Source organism: Podarcis pityusensis (assembly GCF_964106645.2).
Source record: "Podarcis pityusensis genome assembly, chromosome: 13".
Classification (NCBI taxonomy): domain Eukaryota; kingdom Metazoa; phylum Chordata; class Lepidosauria; order Squamata; family Lacertidae; genus Podarcis; species Podarcis pityusensis.
Window position 1 is genome coordinate 8,402,988 of NC_138038.1, and position 13,328 is coordinate 8,416,315.

A 13,328-nucleotide genomic window follows, 5' to 3' on the forward strand; every position below is an offset into this window, starting at 1 on the left:
TCGGGAGGAGGAGGCGGGGCCGTGAGGGGGGAAGAGCCTCCATTTTGCTCGGCGTCCTGAAGGGAGCAGCTCCTGAAGGGGCTCCATCGCCCTCCCCGTCGCCTCCCTCGCATCCTTCGGCTGCGCCGCTCCCTCCTCGTCTCCCGATACTCCTCCGCCTCCAGAGAAAGCCGCCGTCGCCGCCGGTTCTTCTTCCTCCGCCGGGCGGGGGGGGGGGGAACGATGGCGGCCGAGAGCCGGGAGGAAAAAGGTACCGCCGGGTTTTCCCCTTCCCCTCACTCCCTAGGCCGCTCGTTGCCATGGCAACCGGGGGGGGAGCAGCGAAGGCCCTGGGGAGAGGGGAGAGAGAGAGAGAGACCTGAGGGGCTTTACGAAGGAGGGCGGGGGGCCTTACTGCTGCCTCCCCCCCCCCGGGAAAAGTGGGCTGGGGGGCGGCGGTTTAATTGCCTTGAAATGAAATGTTACTCGCCATCAGCCTTCGGGGGGGGGGTCACGCGTTTGGGAAAGTGGGGCGGGGGGCAGTAAGGGAAGGGATGGCCGTTTAATAGGCCTTGAAATACTGGTTCTCAGCCTTTGGGGGGAAGGGGGGGCATAGGTTGGGGGCTGGATGGAAAGGCAAGGTTGTTGGTTGCCAGGCTTGGGAAAGCAAGGGGGAGGCGTAGGGTGGGGGCTGGCGCTTTTTAAGGGGGCCAAAATGAAATCTTGCTCACCACCACCGTCATTTTGGGGGTATTTTATTTGTTTACTGGATTTATATACCGGTTTGCAGAACAAATTCAAAATATAAAACCGCAATGTATATAATCGAAGTAAAAGCAACCCAATAACACACAGACACACAAACCCTTGTACCGCCTTTCCGTAGTTAAAAGCAGTCTGGAGGCAGCTTACAAGATGAAAAGTTTTGCGTACACAACCGGTTTGGAACAGTTGACACCTAAATCGTAACAATATAAAAAAAAAAAGGAAAAAAGTTATATCAGTTGTTGTTGGCATCTGTCTATCTCAGAAGACAATGGAGGAGGGTGCATTTGGGGTTGAGGTCAAGCTGCAGGATAGTTAAAGCAACAAACCCGCAACAAAAATGCCCCAGCCCATTGGTGCAGTCCAGCCATTGGTCTCAAGTAGGAAACATTTTAAGCTTTCCTTTTAAAATTGGTTAAAATAAAACATATAAAAAGTACACAGCCAAACTGAACAGTTTCTGCATAAATCATACTAATATATAAAAATTAGAATTGATGTTAATAACAGCAACAGACCCCTCCAGTGAAACATCCTAAGCAATGGTGCAGTCTAGCCATTGGTTTCAGGTAAAAAATGTCTGCAGGCTGTTTGTGCTTTAAAATAATGATTTATTTTTTTAATAAAAAAACCAACCTGTTTTTTAAACAGTCTTCTAGCGAGTTTTGGCTGGTTACTTTATCCTCCTCCCCCACATTCCGTGAATATTAGCTATTAATCCTGGAAAATAAAGTTAAAATGCTGCTGTGTTCTCAGTAAGACTTGTAACTGCCCTATAAGATGGACCACTTCCGTTTTCCTAATGCAGATGAGATTCTGAGGATGGGAGGATAGTAGTGTACCTAAGACCAGCCAGTAAGTTCTTGGTTGGCCTTACGTTTGGCCTTACGTTTGAGCCAAAAGTATCTTGGCTATATTATAAAGTTCACACACTTGGCTGCTATGTTAAACTAGCTTTCTGTTTTTTCATATATATACACACACAACTCTTAGGCAGGGATATTATACTAGTGACTCCCTCCACTGATTCAGCTGATGCTGACTAGATTTGTGTGTTTCCCTTCTAGTTGGTGTAAAAGCAAAACAATAAAACAGCTGATCTGTGTTATTCCCATGTCATGAGATGAAGTACAGCTCTGCAGCGCTTGAAGCTTTTTGTTTGCCTGTGTTAGAGATTAGGTTTATGTTACTGTGCTATTGAGCATTTATTCAAACTGCATTAGAGAATAAGATAAAACAGTGGAGGAAATGTGGGGAGCAAGAAGGTATCTGAGGTTAGAGGTGAAGGCTGCAATTTGAAACATACAAGATTTGATTTAAATGATGTAAAGTCTGACAGGCCTTCTTAGTAAATCTGGGTACCATTGAGCTGCTTACAAATATAGAAGACAGGGTGGACAATAATATGGTGAAGCAGGCTTACCTTACAAGAGGGCTGAACTAATACTTGGATGGTTTTAAAAGAGGATTAGACAAATTAATAGAGGATAAGGCTATGTTCTACATCCATTTTTGGAGGCTATGTGCCTCTGAATACCAGTTGATTGGAATAACAAGTGAGGAGAGTACTGTTGTGATTTCTGCTTATGGGGTTTGTATGGCCATTTCTTTAAACATTGTGATAATGGGATTTTCATAGAGTTGGAAGGGACCACAAGGGTCATTTAGTCCAACCCACTGCAATGCAGGAATCTTTGGCTCAATGCATGTCTTCAACCCACGACCCTGAGAATCTCTTTCTCTACTGACTGGGCTATGCTGGGCTAGGTGGGACTTTTGCCTGATCAAGCCGGTTATTACATTGTTTTGACCCTGTTTAACAATGCAGCTTGACCACTGGCATAATTATGTATTGTTTATGTACATATTTGTTTCCTAAATAGATTAGCTTTAGAAATCCTGTTAAAACAAGAGGGACAGCTTCTATTAAAAGCTTGCTTTTTGCATCTAATAGGAGCAATATGACTGCAGAGCAGTGACTGCAGCAGTTCTGCATTGTGTGTGCTGAAGGGAATTTTATCTTGCATGGCCTGGTTTATGTAGAAATATATTGATGAGTATGAAGCAAACGGAGCGATAGTATATCTACCAGCTGCATACTGGGGCACTATGTATTTAAAGGAGTAGTAAGTATCATGGACGTTCCACCCAAAATTTATGTTGGCCTTCAGGTATTTGAGGTCTACCACATCTCCATAGCTCTGTTGTTATGTCTTTGCAGTTGTATCTAAGAGGCTCCTGTAAGCACGACAAGGAAAGGTCCTGAGCTGGTCATAAGCCATCCTACTTTGGGCCTTTTCCAAAATATAGGTTAGGGTATTGTATGCAGTAATTAATTTTATTGGCAATTACTCTAGTAGATAACAGCTGCTTGTTTAAGATAAACTGCTACAGATTTTTTATCTAAATGGCACACCAGTAAAATACAGTGGTACCTCGGGTTAAGTACTTAATTCGTTCCGGAGGTCCGTTCTTAACCAGAAACTGTTCTTATCCTGAAGTACCACTTTAGCTGATGGTGCCTCCTGCTGCTGCCACGCTGCCGCTGCTTAAGTCATGTTGGCCACATGACCTGGAAGCTGTCTGCGGACAAACGCCAGCTCCCTCGGCCTATAGACCGAGATGAACGCGCAACCCCGGAGTCCAAGACTGGACCTAATGGTCAGGGGTTGCCTTTACCTTTTAGTAGTCAGTTGATTCCTGCTGAGACCTCCAAACTATTACAACTCCAGCTGCTGATAACATGAGACCAGAATAGTAACTTGTTGGCATCTGTCTGTCTCAAGAAACAATGCACCCCTGGGAGTGAAGTCAAAGCGAAGTAGAAGACCAGTACAGTGGTACCTCAGGTTAAGTACTTAATTCGTTCCGGAGGTCCGTTCTTAACCTGAAACTGTTCTTAACCTGAAGCACCACTTTAGCTAATGGGGCCTCCTGCTGCCACACCGCCGGAGTGTGATTTCTGTTCTCATCCTGAAGCAAAGTTCTTAACCCGAGGTACTATTTCTGGGTTAGCAGAGTCTGTAACCTGAAGCGTCTGTAACCTGAAGCGTATGTAACTCGAGGTACCACTGTACACTGTTCAAGAACAGAACCGGTGCTCAGAAAAATTGTTTCAGATGCCCTGTCATCCTAAAAGCATTAGGGTGTTTTAAGAAGAAGAAGAATGTTTACAAACACAAAAAGTAGAGCGGTATACTACAAGATGTTTGGTGGTTTAATTAACAAAGTCACCTCCAAAAGATTATTGGGCTTGGGCAGTCTTCCAATAAGAGACTGTGCTTCCTTGCAGTCCTATGTCTAATGTGTAGATGGTATGCATTGTTAATGAAACACAGTGGTGGTGGGGGATAAATGGAGCTCTGGTCATTCAGAACTCCAACACTTAAGGGGTGTTTTGTTCAGAAGTCAAGATAGGGCAAGTGCAGATAATGGAAGACAAATGCAATTTGCTCCTGATGTCTCATATCCAGAAGGCTACAGGTCTCTGACACTAGCTGAACCTTCCAAAGTCATCATCAAAAACTAATTCCTGTGAAGAACATTAAAATAGGAGTGGTGTTAAGTTAGGTCCAAATTTAAGATTGTTGCCACTTAGGCGTGGTGAGAAAACCAGGAATGCCTCAAGGCAATTAATTATTTTCAGTTTGAAAATACTTTCTCCCCCCCCAATAGATCTGAGTTTCAAGAGACCATTGGATTGAGGTCCCAGCCATACCCCACCCCAACAGTTGCCATTAGTTGAATATTGTCTGGATTAGGTTTTAGTCTGTATACCTGTATCATTGAGAAATAATTGAGAAGCTCTTGAAAACCAAAGAGCCCAGAGAAGCCAGACAAAATAAAAAAGAGAAATGTAACTGATTTTTCAAGGCAGCTCCATTTTTAATGGAGTTTTGTACACCACATTAACTGTAGTTGAATCTTTGGAAAGCTCTTTGAACTTGATTGTAGATAATTAAATTTAATAATGTTTGTCTGTAGTTAGTAATGGCTTTGCACTAGTCAACACATGATTTGTTAAAACAAATCAAAACTGCTCAAGGAGATAGAATTATGACACAAATTCTTGCTGTGGTTCATCTTAAAGTAAAATGATTGCCTGAAATGGAAATTTCAGGAATTGCAGTCCCTCCTGTTGCATGCCAAACCACTTTCAACATTGAAGGAAGTTTGAAAAGGTGTTCATGATATGACAGTAGGGATCTGATTATGTTTTTAGATATGCTGTAAGCCGCCCAGAGTGGCTGGGGAAACCCAGCCAGATGGGTGGGGTATAAGTAAAATAATTGTGATTATAATTCTAAAAATGGAAAAGTAAAAATCTATGTGCACCAGTTGTTGGGATCCTAGTCCATATCTTTACAAGCCTTTAATTACACCTGGATGCTTGAGAAGAAGAGATTAGCCAGAAGGGGGAGGTGTCCTCAACTGTTTGACTCCTCCCTTTGTAGAACTTGTTCTTCAAGAACCACTCCACCTGGCTGTATTTTCAGGAAAGGTGGCCTAGGTACCATATAGCCTGCCCTTATTGGAATCACTGCTCTGTGACTAATATAGCAAATACTACAAGAAGTATGGGGCATCCTTGTCAGATTCTCCCAAAATATTATTACTTTTTCTAGTAGTGAATGATTGATATAAAATGTAGCTCTTTAATATACACAGCTCTAGGATGAATGGCTCTGCAAACCTGTGAAGGATCACAGGTTTTTTTGAGGAGGCTGTTCCTTACCTATGAAATTTCATGAGAGTAAAATCAGTGCAAACTCATCCTAGCCTCTATGCCTTCTTTGATAGTCCATGTTTGTCTAGTTATGACCCAGTCTGTGGTCAGGAATAAATCTCAACTGACTGGTGTGAATAAACATTGCAGTTAACATATTAATCTAATTGCATTAAACGTTTTAATGTCTTGATTAAGGTCTAAATCAGAGGTCGGCAAGGTTTACCTCGCCTGGGCCGGTTCACTCCAGCGGAGATCCTACTGTGGGCCAGATTGCATGCCTGTGATTTCTGGCGTCTGCAGAGAAGCAATTTCCAGCATCGCAGAAGCAAGTCCCTGCGCCGTGCTGCGCTGGTTTTGCGAAGCGCGCGGGGACTCACCAAGCAGGCAGCTCGGTTCGGGGGTGCCTCTTGGGTCGGTTAAACGACCCCCATGGGCTGCTTGTGGCCCATGGGCCTTAGGTTGCCGACCCCTGGTCTAAAGCAAGCCTATAAGATTTACCAGGTCAATTGTCCCTTATGTAGTTTAGAGATTAAAGCAACTGAAAGATAGATGAGAGGTTTGTCAGTGAATTTGGTTAAACCTGTAGTAGGGAGTTCATCCATATCTTGCTTCTCCCCAATTTAAACAGTTTTGATTGGCAGCTATCCAAATTAGTCTTGTGAAAAACTGCCTTGCTATTTAGTTTTCATTCTTAATTTTAGAAAAGCTTGAAATGGGTGGGCAGATGTAAGTGCTGAAAGAAAATGTGTGGGTATTGGATTTTAGTATCACTTTAAACCATTTTAACAACTCATTTGGTAAGAGCATTGCAGCGGGTTGGACTAGATCCTTGTGGTCCCTTCCAACTTTAGAACTTTGTGGTTCTAATTCCACTATTCTAATACCATTAAAGCAAACAGTGCAGCTCTTCTGAATGCCATTTCTGAACCTTGTGTTTTGTTTACAGATGGCGAACTGAATGTTCTGGATGATATATTGACTGATGCACCTGATCATGATGATGAACTGTATAACCCTGACAGTGAGCAAGATAAAAGTGAGAAAAAGGGTATGCTTCTTTACTAGTTGGGTGCCCTTTTGAAAAGGTGGACAGCAAGATCAGCCAACAAGCTTGAGGGCTGCTGCCAGGGTGCACAGAGACTTGTGCATGCCCACTGGGCAGCCCCTCTTTTTCCTAAGAGTTCTTTGCTCTGCATTACAAATTCTTTTTGAAGTATCCTTATCTCCCTACCACATTTGATTTTTTTCAAAGGCAATGTGAGCTATTAAAGTAAAATATTGACATGTCACATATGTGCAAAGAACCTGCTGTGCCGATACCTTGGTTGTAGCCTTCATATCTGAATGTTTTTAAAGGCTTTAAGAGCCTTTGTGGAATATGGCATGCCAAACAAAACAGTACAGTTTGCTAAAAAGCAAGTACTGTCATTGCTTATAAAATATTAACAAGTTGAAATAGTTTTCCTTCCTCAAGCATGTAATCTTGGCTCTTTGGCTATAGAAATACATAGGGAGCTGTCTTTCTCCTGAGGAAGCCAGAAGCAAGGTTCTATTTCAGCTTATTTCCCAAGTCAACTTTCCACAGCCTGGCGCCCGTCACATGTTATTGGAATGCAACTCCCATAATCCCTGACCATTGGCCATACTGGCTGGGCCCAGTTGGAGTTGTGAGTCCAGTAACATTTGGAATGATACTACACTAGGGTTTGGAAGGGCTGTGCTAAGTTGTGTTTTGGTCTTTTAAGTCATTCCAGCGATTGGTCATCAGTTTTCTCATCTTTAATAGTGAGAGATACTAGGATTTCCAAGGAGGCAGTTTATTTAACACAACATCCCGGTTTCAAACCTAATAGCTTTATGTGCTTTGTCTCATGCTAAATGTGAAAAAAGTTTGCTCATCATGTTTTCTGAAGATAGCTTTAGCAGCATTTTGTTAATGCTATCAAGTAACTATGAAATGCTGATTTCAAAATTTGTTGGTGCTTTTCTAAAAAAAAATATTTCAGGATCCAAAAGGAAAAGCGAGAGGATGGAGACAGCTGAGAGCAAAAAGCAGAAGCCTTCTGTGCATTCCTCGAGGCAGTTGCTACCCAAACCTCCAAGCTCATCCGTTAGCAACAACAAGCGAATAGTGAGCACAAAAGGAAAGCCAGTATTGGAATATAAGAATGAGGAGTATCAAAGGTCTGATAGGAGCAAGCGCCCAGAAGGTGACAGAAAGATGCGTATGACAAGCAGTAGCTCAAGAGACGCCTACAAGGGGCAACCTGAGAAGGCATGCATGAGGAAAAGAGATGCTGACAGAAGGGCAAAGTCTTCCACTCCAGATACCTCTGGGGTAAGCAGCGGCTTTTGCAGTCATTAAATGCACCAGTTCTTTAAGGTGCTTGCTCCGAACTCTCTGTGCATCCTGACATGTAAGGCGTTTGTTTTATTCTCATTTAAACAGAGGCTAAGGCATGAGGTGGACAGACAGCCAAGCAGGTCCAGCCACTCCTCAAAAGAAGAGGTGAACTCCGAGGAGTACGGGTCGGATCATGAAACAGGCAGTAGCGGATCCTCTGACCAAGGAAACACAGAGAATGAGGAGGAGGAGGAGGGGATGGAGGAAGAAGAAGAGGAGGAAGACGATGACGGGGAGGAGGAGGAAGAAGAAGTGGAAGAAGAGGGAGATGATGAAGAAGAGGATTATGATCAAGATGAAAGGGATCAGAAGGAGGGAAATGATTATGACACACGAAGCGAAGCTAGTGATTCTGAATCTGAATCTGCATCCTTTACTGATGGGTCAGTCCGATCTGGTTCGGGCTCGGATATATCAGGTAGCTGATATCATTTCTTTCTGCTCTGGGTCTTGTCATATTCAGTTATTTATTTCTAAATCGTACCACAGATGATTGGCTCTGGTGTGATTTCCTGGTGTCGGAAGAGCACCACCAGTAAGGATAGCACAGCAGCAAAGTGTTCATTTTTGTCCAAAGGGCTTCCTATGGCCACTGAGAACAGTGCTGGACTAGATGGGTCCTTGGTCTCATCCGGCAGAGCTCTTCCTATGCTCTGGTGCTCATTAGTGTCTCACTAAGCAGTTTCCTTCATAGTGCTGGTCTCTTGGCCAGAGGCTGTGAGGAATGAAAGTGGAAACATAAGATGAGTTTTCTGGCAGTGTACTTTACGTTACATTCTTTTAGGGGCCTCTTTCATGGGGATGAGAAAAGATCTTCAAACCAGTGTGTCTCACAGGTTCAACTTACGTTTCAACGTGAATAATTCTATGTACCAGTGTTTGTAATACCAGTCTAGGTTAGCCTTTCTCAGTCTTGGGTCCCTAGATGATGTTGGACTACAACTCTCATAATCCATAGCCAGCAAGGGATGATGGGAGTAGTAGTCCAACAACATCCAGGAACCCAAAGTTGAGAAAGGCTGGTCTGCGTATATTTCTGTGGTGAAAGAATTGATTTTTAAAAAACATTTTTTTAAAAGAGTAGATTATAACTGAAGAAACAGTGTTTCCAGCAGTATATAAAGCTAGTTGGCACATTCTGGTTTAAAAAAACCTGGAAAGAAATCAGAGCAAAGCAGCTGCGTTTTAGCTGACTTTCAAACTTCTAGCCAAATACTTATGTTCTATTAATTTATTATTGTTCACATTTTATTTAAGCGATGTCCCTCCCAACTCCGCCTTCCTCGTTTTATTTTTTTGGTGTCCCTAATTGTCCCAAGTATCGTGACAGGGACAGTTCCATTTCAGAAGCTTTGGAATAGTGTTATCAATGTGGTGTGGTTGTTGTGTCACATGGCTAGATCATTTGAATAACATGGCAAACACCCCAATCAGCATTGCACCTCATTGGGTGTCTGGCACAGACTCCTTAAGCGAATCTGTTATCCAGAAGTAGGTTGTAATCCATGGTGTGCAAAAGAGGCAAGCTTACATACCTGGCAATGTATAAATCAGGCTTTAGGGCGATGTGTTTGCTGTATTTCTAATAATGTGCATAAACGTTGTGGTCCAAGGGCATGCTGGGGCTCCAACAGGAGGCTTGATCTATGCCAGTCAATTTCTTGACTTTGTGAAGACCTCACACTCATACACACGTGCGCACACCATACTGTATCAGAAACTGCTTTTGAAATTTTTGTGTTTCAAAAGCAGCTTTCCATGTAATGTGCAATATTACTGTTCAAGGCAAAAAAGTTTAAAGCTCCCTTGAGCTCTGCAAAACAACTCCATGGATCTTTGGATCCTGACTAAAGAATGAAGGGCTAATGAGATGATAGTTCTGAATGTTGAGAGCCAAATATGCATTTAGCTAATGTAAACTGTATTGACCTTCTTTGCAATCATTCCTGATAACGTTTTTGGTGTCGGCCTTAAAAGTACTGCTGTTGCTTGTTTTGATGGTCTTAGATGAGAAAAAGAAGGCGAGAAAAAGAGCTAGAGGCATCTCTCCGATTGTTTTTGATAGAAGTGGAAGCTCTGCATCAGAGTCATATGCAGGTATTATTATGTTATTGCTTATCTTACTGAAATGATCTGTAGCAAAACCCTTGAACTGCATTTTCCAAAATAAATAGTGGGCCATAGAAACCTCTTGGACATGTAGCTAAATAGTGAAAATTGGTATTTTGGCATGTTCTGTGTGAATAATTTGGGGAAGTAGGTTTTCTTGTTATGTTAATGCTATTTTGTTGCTTAAGTGGAATTTTCACTTTTTAAAACTTGGAAGATGATGATTCATTGACTAGTTTTCTGAAGAGAAAACTGGTCCACCAAAACAAACAAACAAAATGAAACAACCCAAAAATCCAAAACAAACCCTCGTGCACATTGAGCAGCATTCTTTGTGTGTGTGTGGGTGCGCGTCAGGAGGAATAATTTGTCATGAATGAAAATAGTATGTGAAAAGGCTGTAGAATTTATATCGTATCTCTATTAAGGCTCAATCTGAACAAATGTACTTTGGCTAAACACAGGTTCAGAAAAGAAGCATGAGAAATTATCATCTTCCGTTCGTGCTGTCCAAAAAGGTATAATTTAAATTCGAATTTTTTAATGCATGCTCCCATTGCAAGCTGTTGTGTCAAGTCTTTGTTAACATACATCAAATGTGGTAATGTTCCGATGTATAGTGGAACTAACTCAAGTGAGCAAATTGTATTGCCTCTCAAATTACTTCTTGCATGCATCTTCATAAAGGCAAATATATATATCTTATTGCTGAATTGGCAAGCAAAGAATTAATGAAATGGTGCTGTTTGAAAGATAAATTTTTGTAGGTTCCTCATCCAAGAATGTATTTTACTCCAATAACCAGGAAGTGAACATATCGGAACATTACTGATGTTGCATTGGCTTTTTACTTGAAATAGCTTATTTTGCTTTCTACGCTTAGCATTGCATGCTATGACACAGATTTCAAGTCTGAAATATGTGGTATTCGGCTACTGACTTGCAGCACAATTCCTCAAAATTTGGTCACGTAGCTTCAATATATTAAAATGGAATTTGTGCAGGAGACCAATATAAGCCCCTCTGAAGTGAAGAATAGTTGTACCACAATATAAAAGGGCTTGTCCCACAAAGGGGCTATAAATATGTGTTGTGTGTTTACTTAGGAGGTGCAGAGGGAAATGCCAATAAAATTACATTTTGCTTTGTTTCCACCCCCAGACCAAACTAGCAAACTTAAATACATTCTCCAAGATGCAAGATTTTTTCTTATCAAAAGTAACAACCATGAAAACGTCTCACTTGCCAAAGCTAAGGTATGCCACATTGCACTTACAGACTGCTTTCATTATGAAGATAAAACTCTGATTACGGAATAGGGGCAATTGTTCTTTTAATTATCAAGCCTTTAATTAGTTCTCTTACCTCAACCCTTTCACAAAGAAATGGAATTAGTTAGCATCTCACCAGCTGTATCTCTGTTACTTTGAATCTGCTGGGAGCCTTGCAGAAAGAAAGGGGAACAACAAATTCTGGTTTAATGCTTTGTTTTTACTGTTTAATGCTTTCCATAACGCTTTGAACTTAATGGGTTATGATTTTCCTGGTCCTCCCCAAGCTTTTGTTGGATATGTGAGCATTTATGAAATACGAAGCTGTATCCGTCATACTGGCTTGCCTGTAGTGGTAGTACCTCAGTTAGAGATATTTCTCAGCTGTCACATCTTTTAACTGGAGATTACTGTTGGAATTCTGCCTGGGTCAGAGGAATGTGCCACAAGCAGTAGGCACCGGCAGATATTCCTGTCGACCTCCCCGCGTCTCCCAACCTCTGCTGATAAGCAGGCGAGGTCCGGCGATTCTTCTCAGATGTATGAGAGGAACACACCGTTCTTCATCTCTCCCCTTTGGTGTCCCCAGGGAGGGGAAAGAAGCAGACAGAAAACTATTTACATCATTTATTTCTGCCTCTTACATCAGTACAGAGAATCATGTCTGCACTCAACAACAGCAAGAAGTAACTCCTCCCAAGTACATCCAGTACGGGTCATATGACACACACGCACTGAGCTAACATCCGGTGCTCAGTACAGAATGGACTGCCCCTTTGTTCCCATGGCAACAGTCACAAACATCCTGTCTGGCTTTCCAGCCACAAGCAGCTGGCTGAGCTGCTAGAGCCTTTGCTTGCTGCAGCATTGGTGCTTTATGGTAACAATTACAAGGACTGAACCTGGGACCTGGTGCATGTCAAACATGTGTTCTAGCACTGAGCTAAGTGCAAGGTGTCCCTGGCGCATCCACTGAACAGTTTTGGTTTTATAATTCACATGTCTGTTCATCTCTCTGCAGGGTGTCTGGTCAACCCTCCCAGTCAATGAGAAGAAGCTCAACGCTGCCTTCAGACAAGCAAGGAGTGTTATCTTGATATTTTCTGTGAGAGAGAGTGGGAAATTCCAAGGTAAAGAAGAGGGAATGCCTGCACTCAACATTAACCCAAAGTTGTTTAGGTTATGTCGTCTCATTGCAGTGTTCTGATTCTTGCAGGATTTGCAAGGCTGGCTTCAGAATCCCATCACGGGGGATCTCCCATACACTGGGTGCTACCTGCAGGAATGAGTGCAAAAATGCTGGGAGGCGTATTTAAGATAGATTGGATATGCAGGTAAAAGGGTTAAAATGTGAAATTTCTGGTTCGTAATGTTTACTTTTGGATATTCTGAGTAGGTTCACAAAGTGTATCCTCAAAATAGACATGATTCATTTGCTGGAACAATAGGTTACCACCCATTTGCATAGTCTGGAGATAGTTCGCAGATAGCTCAGTTGGTAGAGCATGAGACTCTTAATCTCAGGGTTGTGGGTTTGATCCCCACGTTGGGCAAAAGTTTCCTGCATTGCAGAGCATTGGACTAGATTATCCTCACGGTCCCTTCCAACACTATGATTCTAAAAGACTTTCGTCTTAGTGGAAGGAATATTTTTGCCCTACCATGAATAGGGTATATATCTTTTGTCTTTTATTTTTTTGCCATGCTTCAGAGAGTTTGTTATTAACCATCATCTTCATAGGTGGCAAATTATTGCCTTAAATTCAGTCCTATGGTCTTGCAAGTGTGTGTGTGTGAGAGAGAGAGAGAGAGAGAGAGAGAGAGAGAGAGAAAGAAAGAAAGAAAGAGAGAGAGAGAGAGAGAACACATACACAGACCTGCCATTATTAGCATTCTGTGCTCCCCCAACTGATTATGTAAGGCTCTTGATAGCTGCCTCTAATGCATGGATTTTGAGACATTGAAGTATAGGATGGGAATAGGGAGCCTCTATCTGCTGCGGTAGGATGTCGTCAGAAATTGACACTCAAGATACTGACTTTCAGACTAGTAGTCTATGAAGTTGGGAAAC

General features: G+C 42.3%; 1 protein-coding gene and 1 long non-coding RNA gene across 4 annotated transcripts in view; both read left to right on the top strand.

Annotated features, from left to right (window-relative positions):
- Window positions 1-13,328, top strand: part of LOC308460687 — a 197,869-nt gene that overhangs the window by 170,241 nt on the left and 14,300 nt on the right. The window lies entirely within an intron of this gene.
- YTHDC1 (YTH N6-methyladenosine RNA binding protein C1) overlaps window positions 1-13,328 on the top strand; it is a 22,616-nt gene continuing 9,288 nt past the window's right edge. Inside the window, exons 1-9 of one of the 3 annotated variants that reach the window (XM_080976723.1) lie at window positions 1-250; window positions 6,420-6,521; window positions 7,480-7,811; window positions 7,923-8,295; window positions 9,885-9,974; window positions 10,451-10,504; window positions 11,148-11,242; window positions 12,279-12,387; window positions 12,474-12,591. In XM_080976723.1, the coding sequence (XP_080832849.1) occupies window positions 223-250; window positions 6,420-6,521; window positions 7,480-7,811; window positions 7,923-8,295; window positions 9,885-9,974; window positions 10,451-10,504; window positions 11,148-11,242; window positions 12,279-12,387; window positions 12,474-12,591 (1,301 nt within the window). In that variant the 5' untranslated portion in view covers window positions 1-222. The remainder of the gene's footprint in view (window positions 251-6,419; window positions 6,522-7,479; window positions 7,812-7,922; window positions 8,296-9,884; window positions 9,975-10,450; window positions 10,505-11,147; window positions 11,243-12,278; window positions 12,388-12,473; window positions 12,592-13,328) is intronic. The other 2 variants (XM_080976724.1, XM_080976725.1) reach the window with 2 other exon arrangements.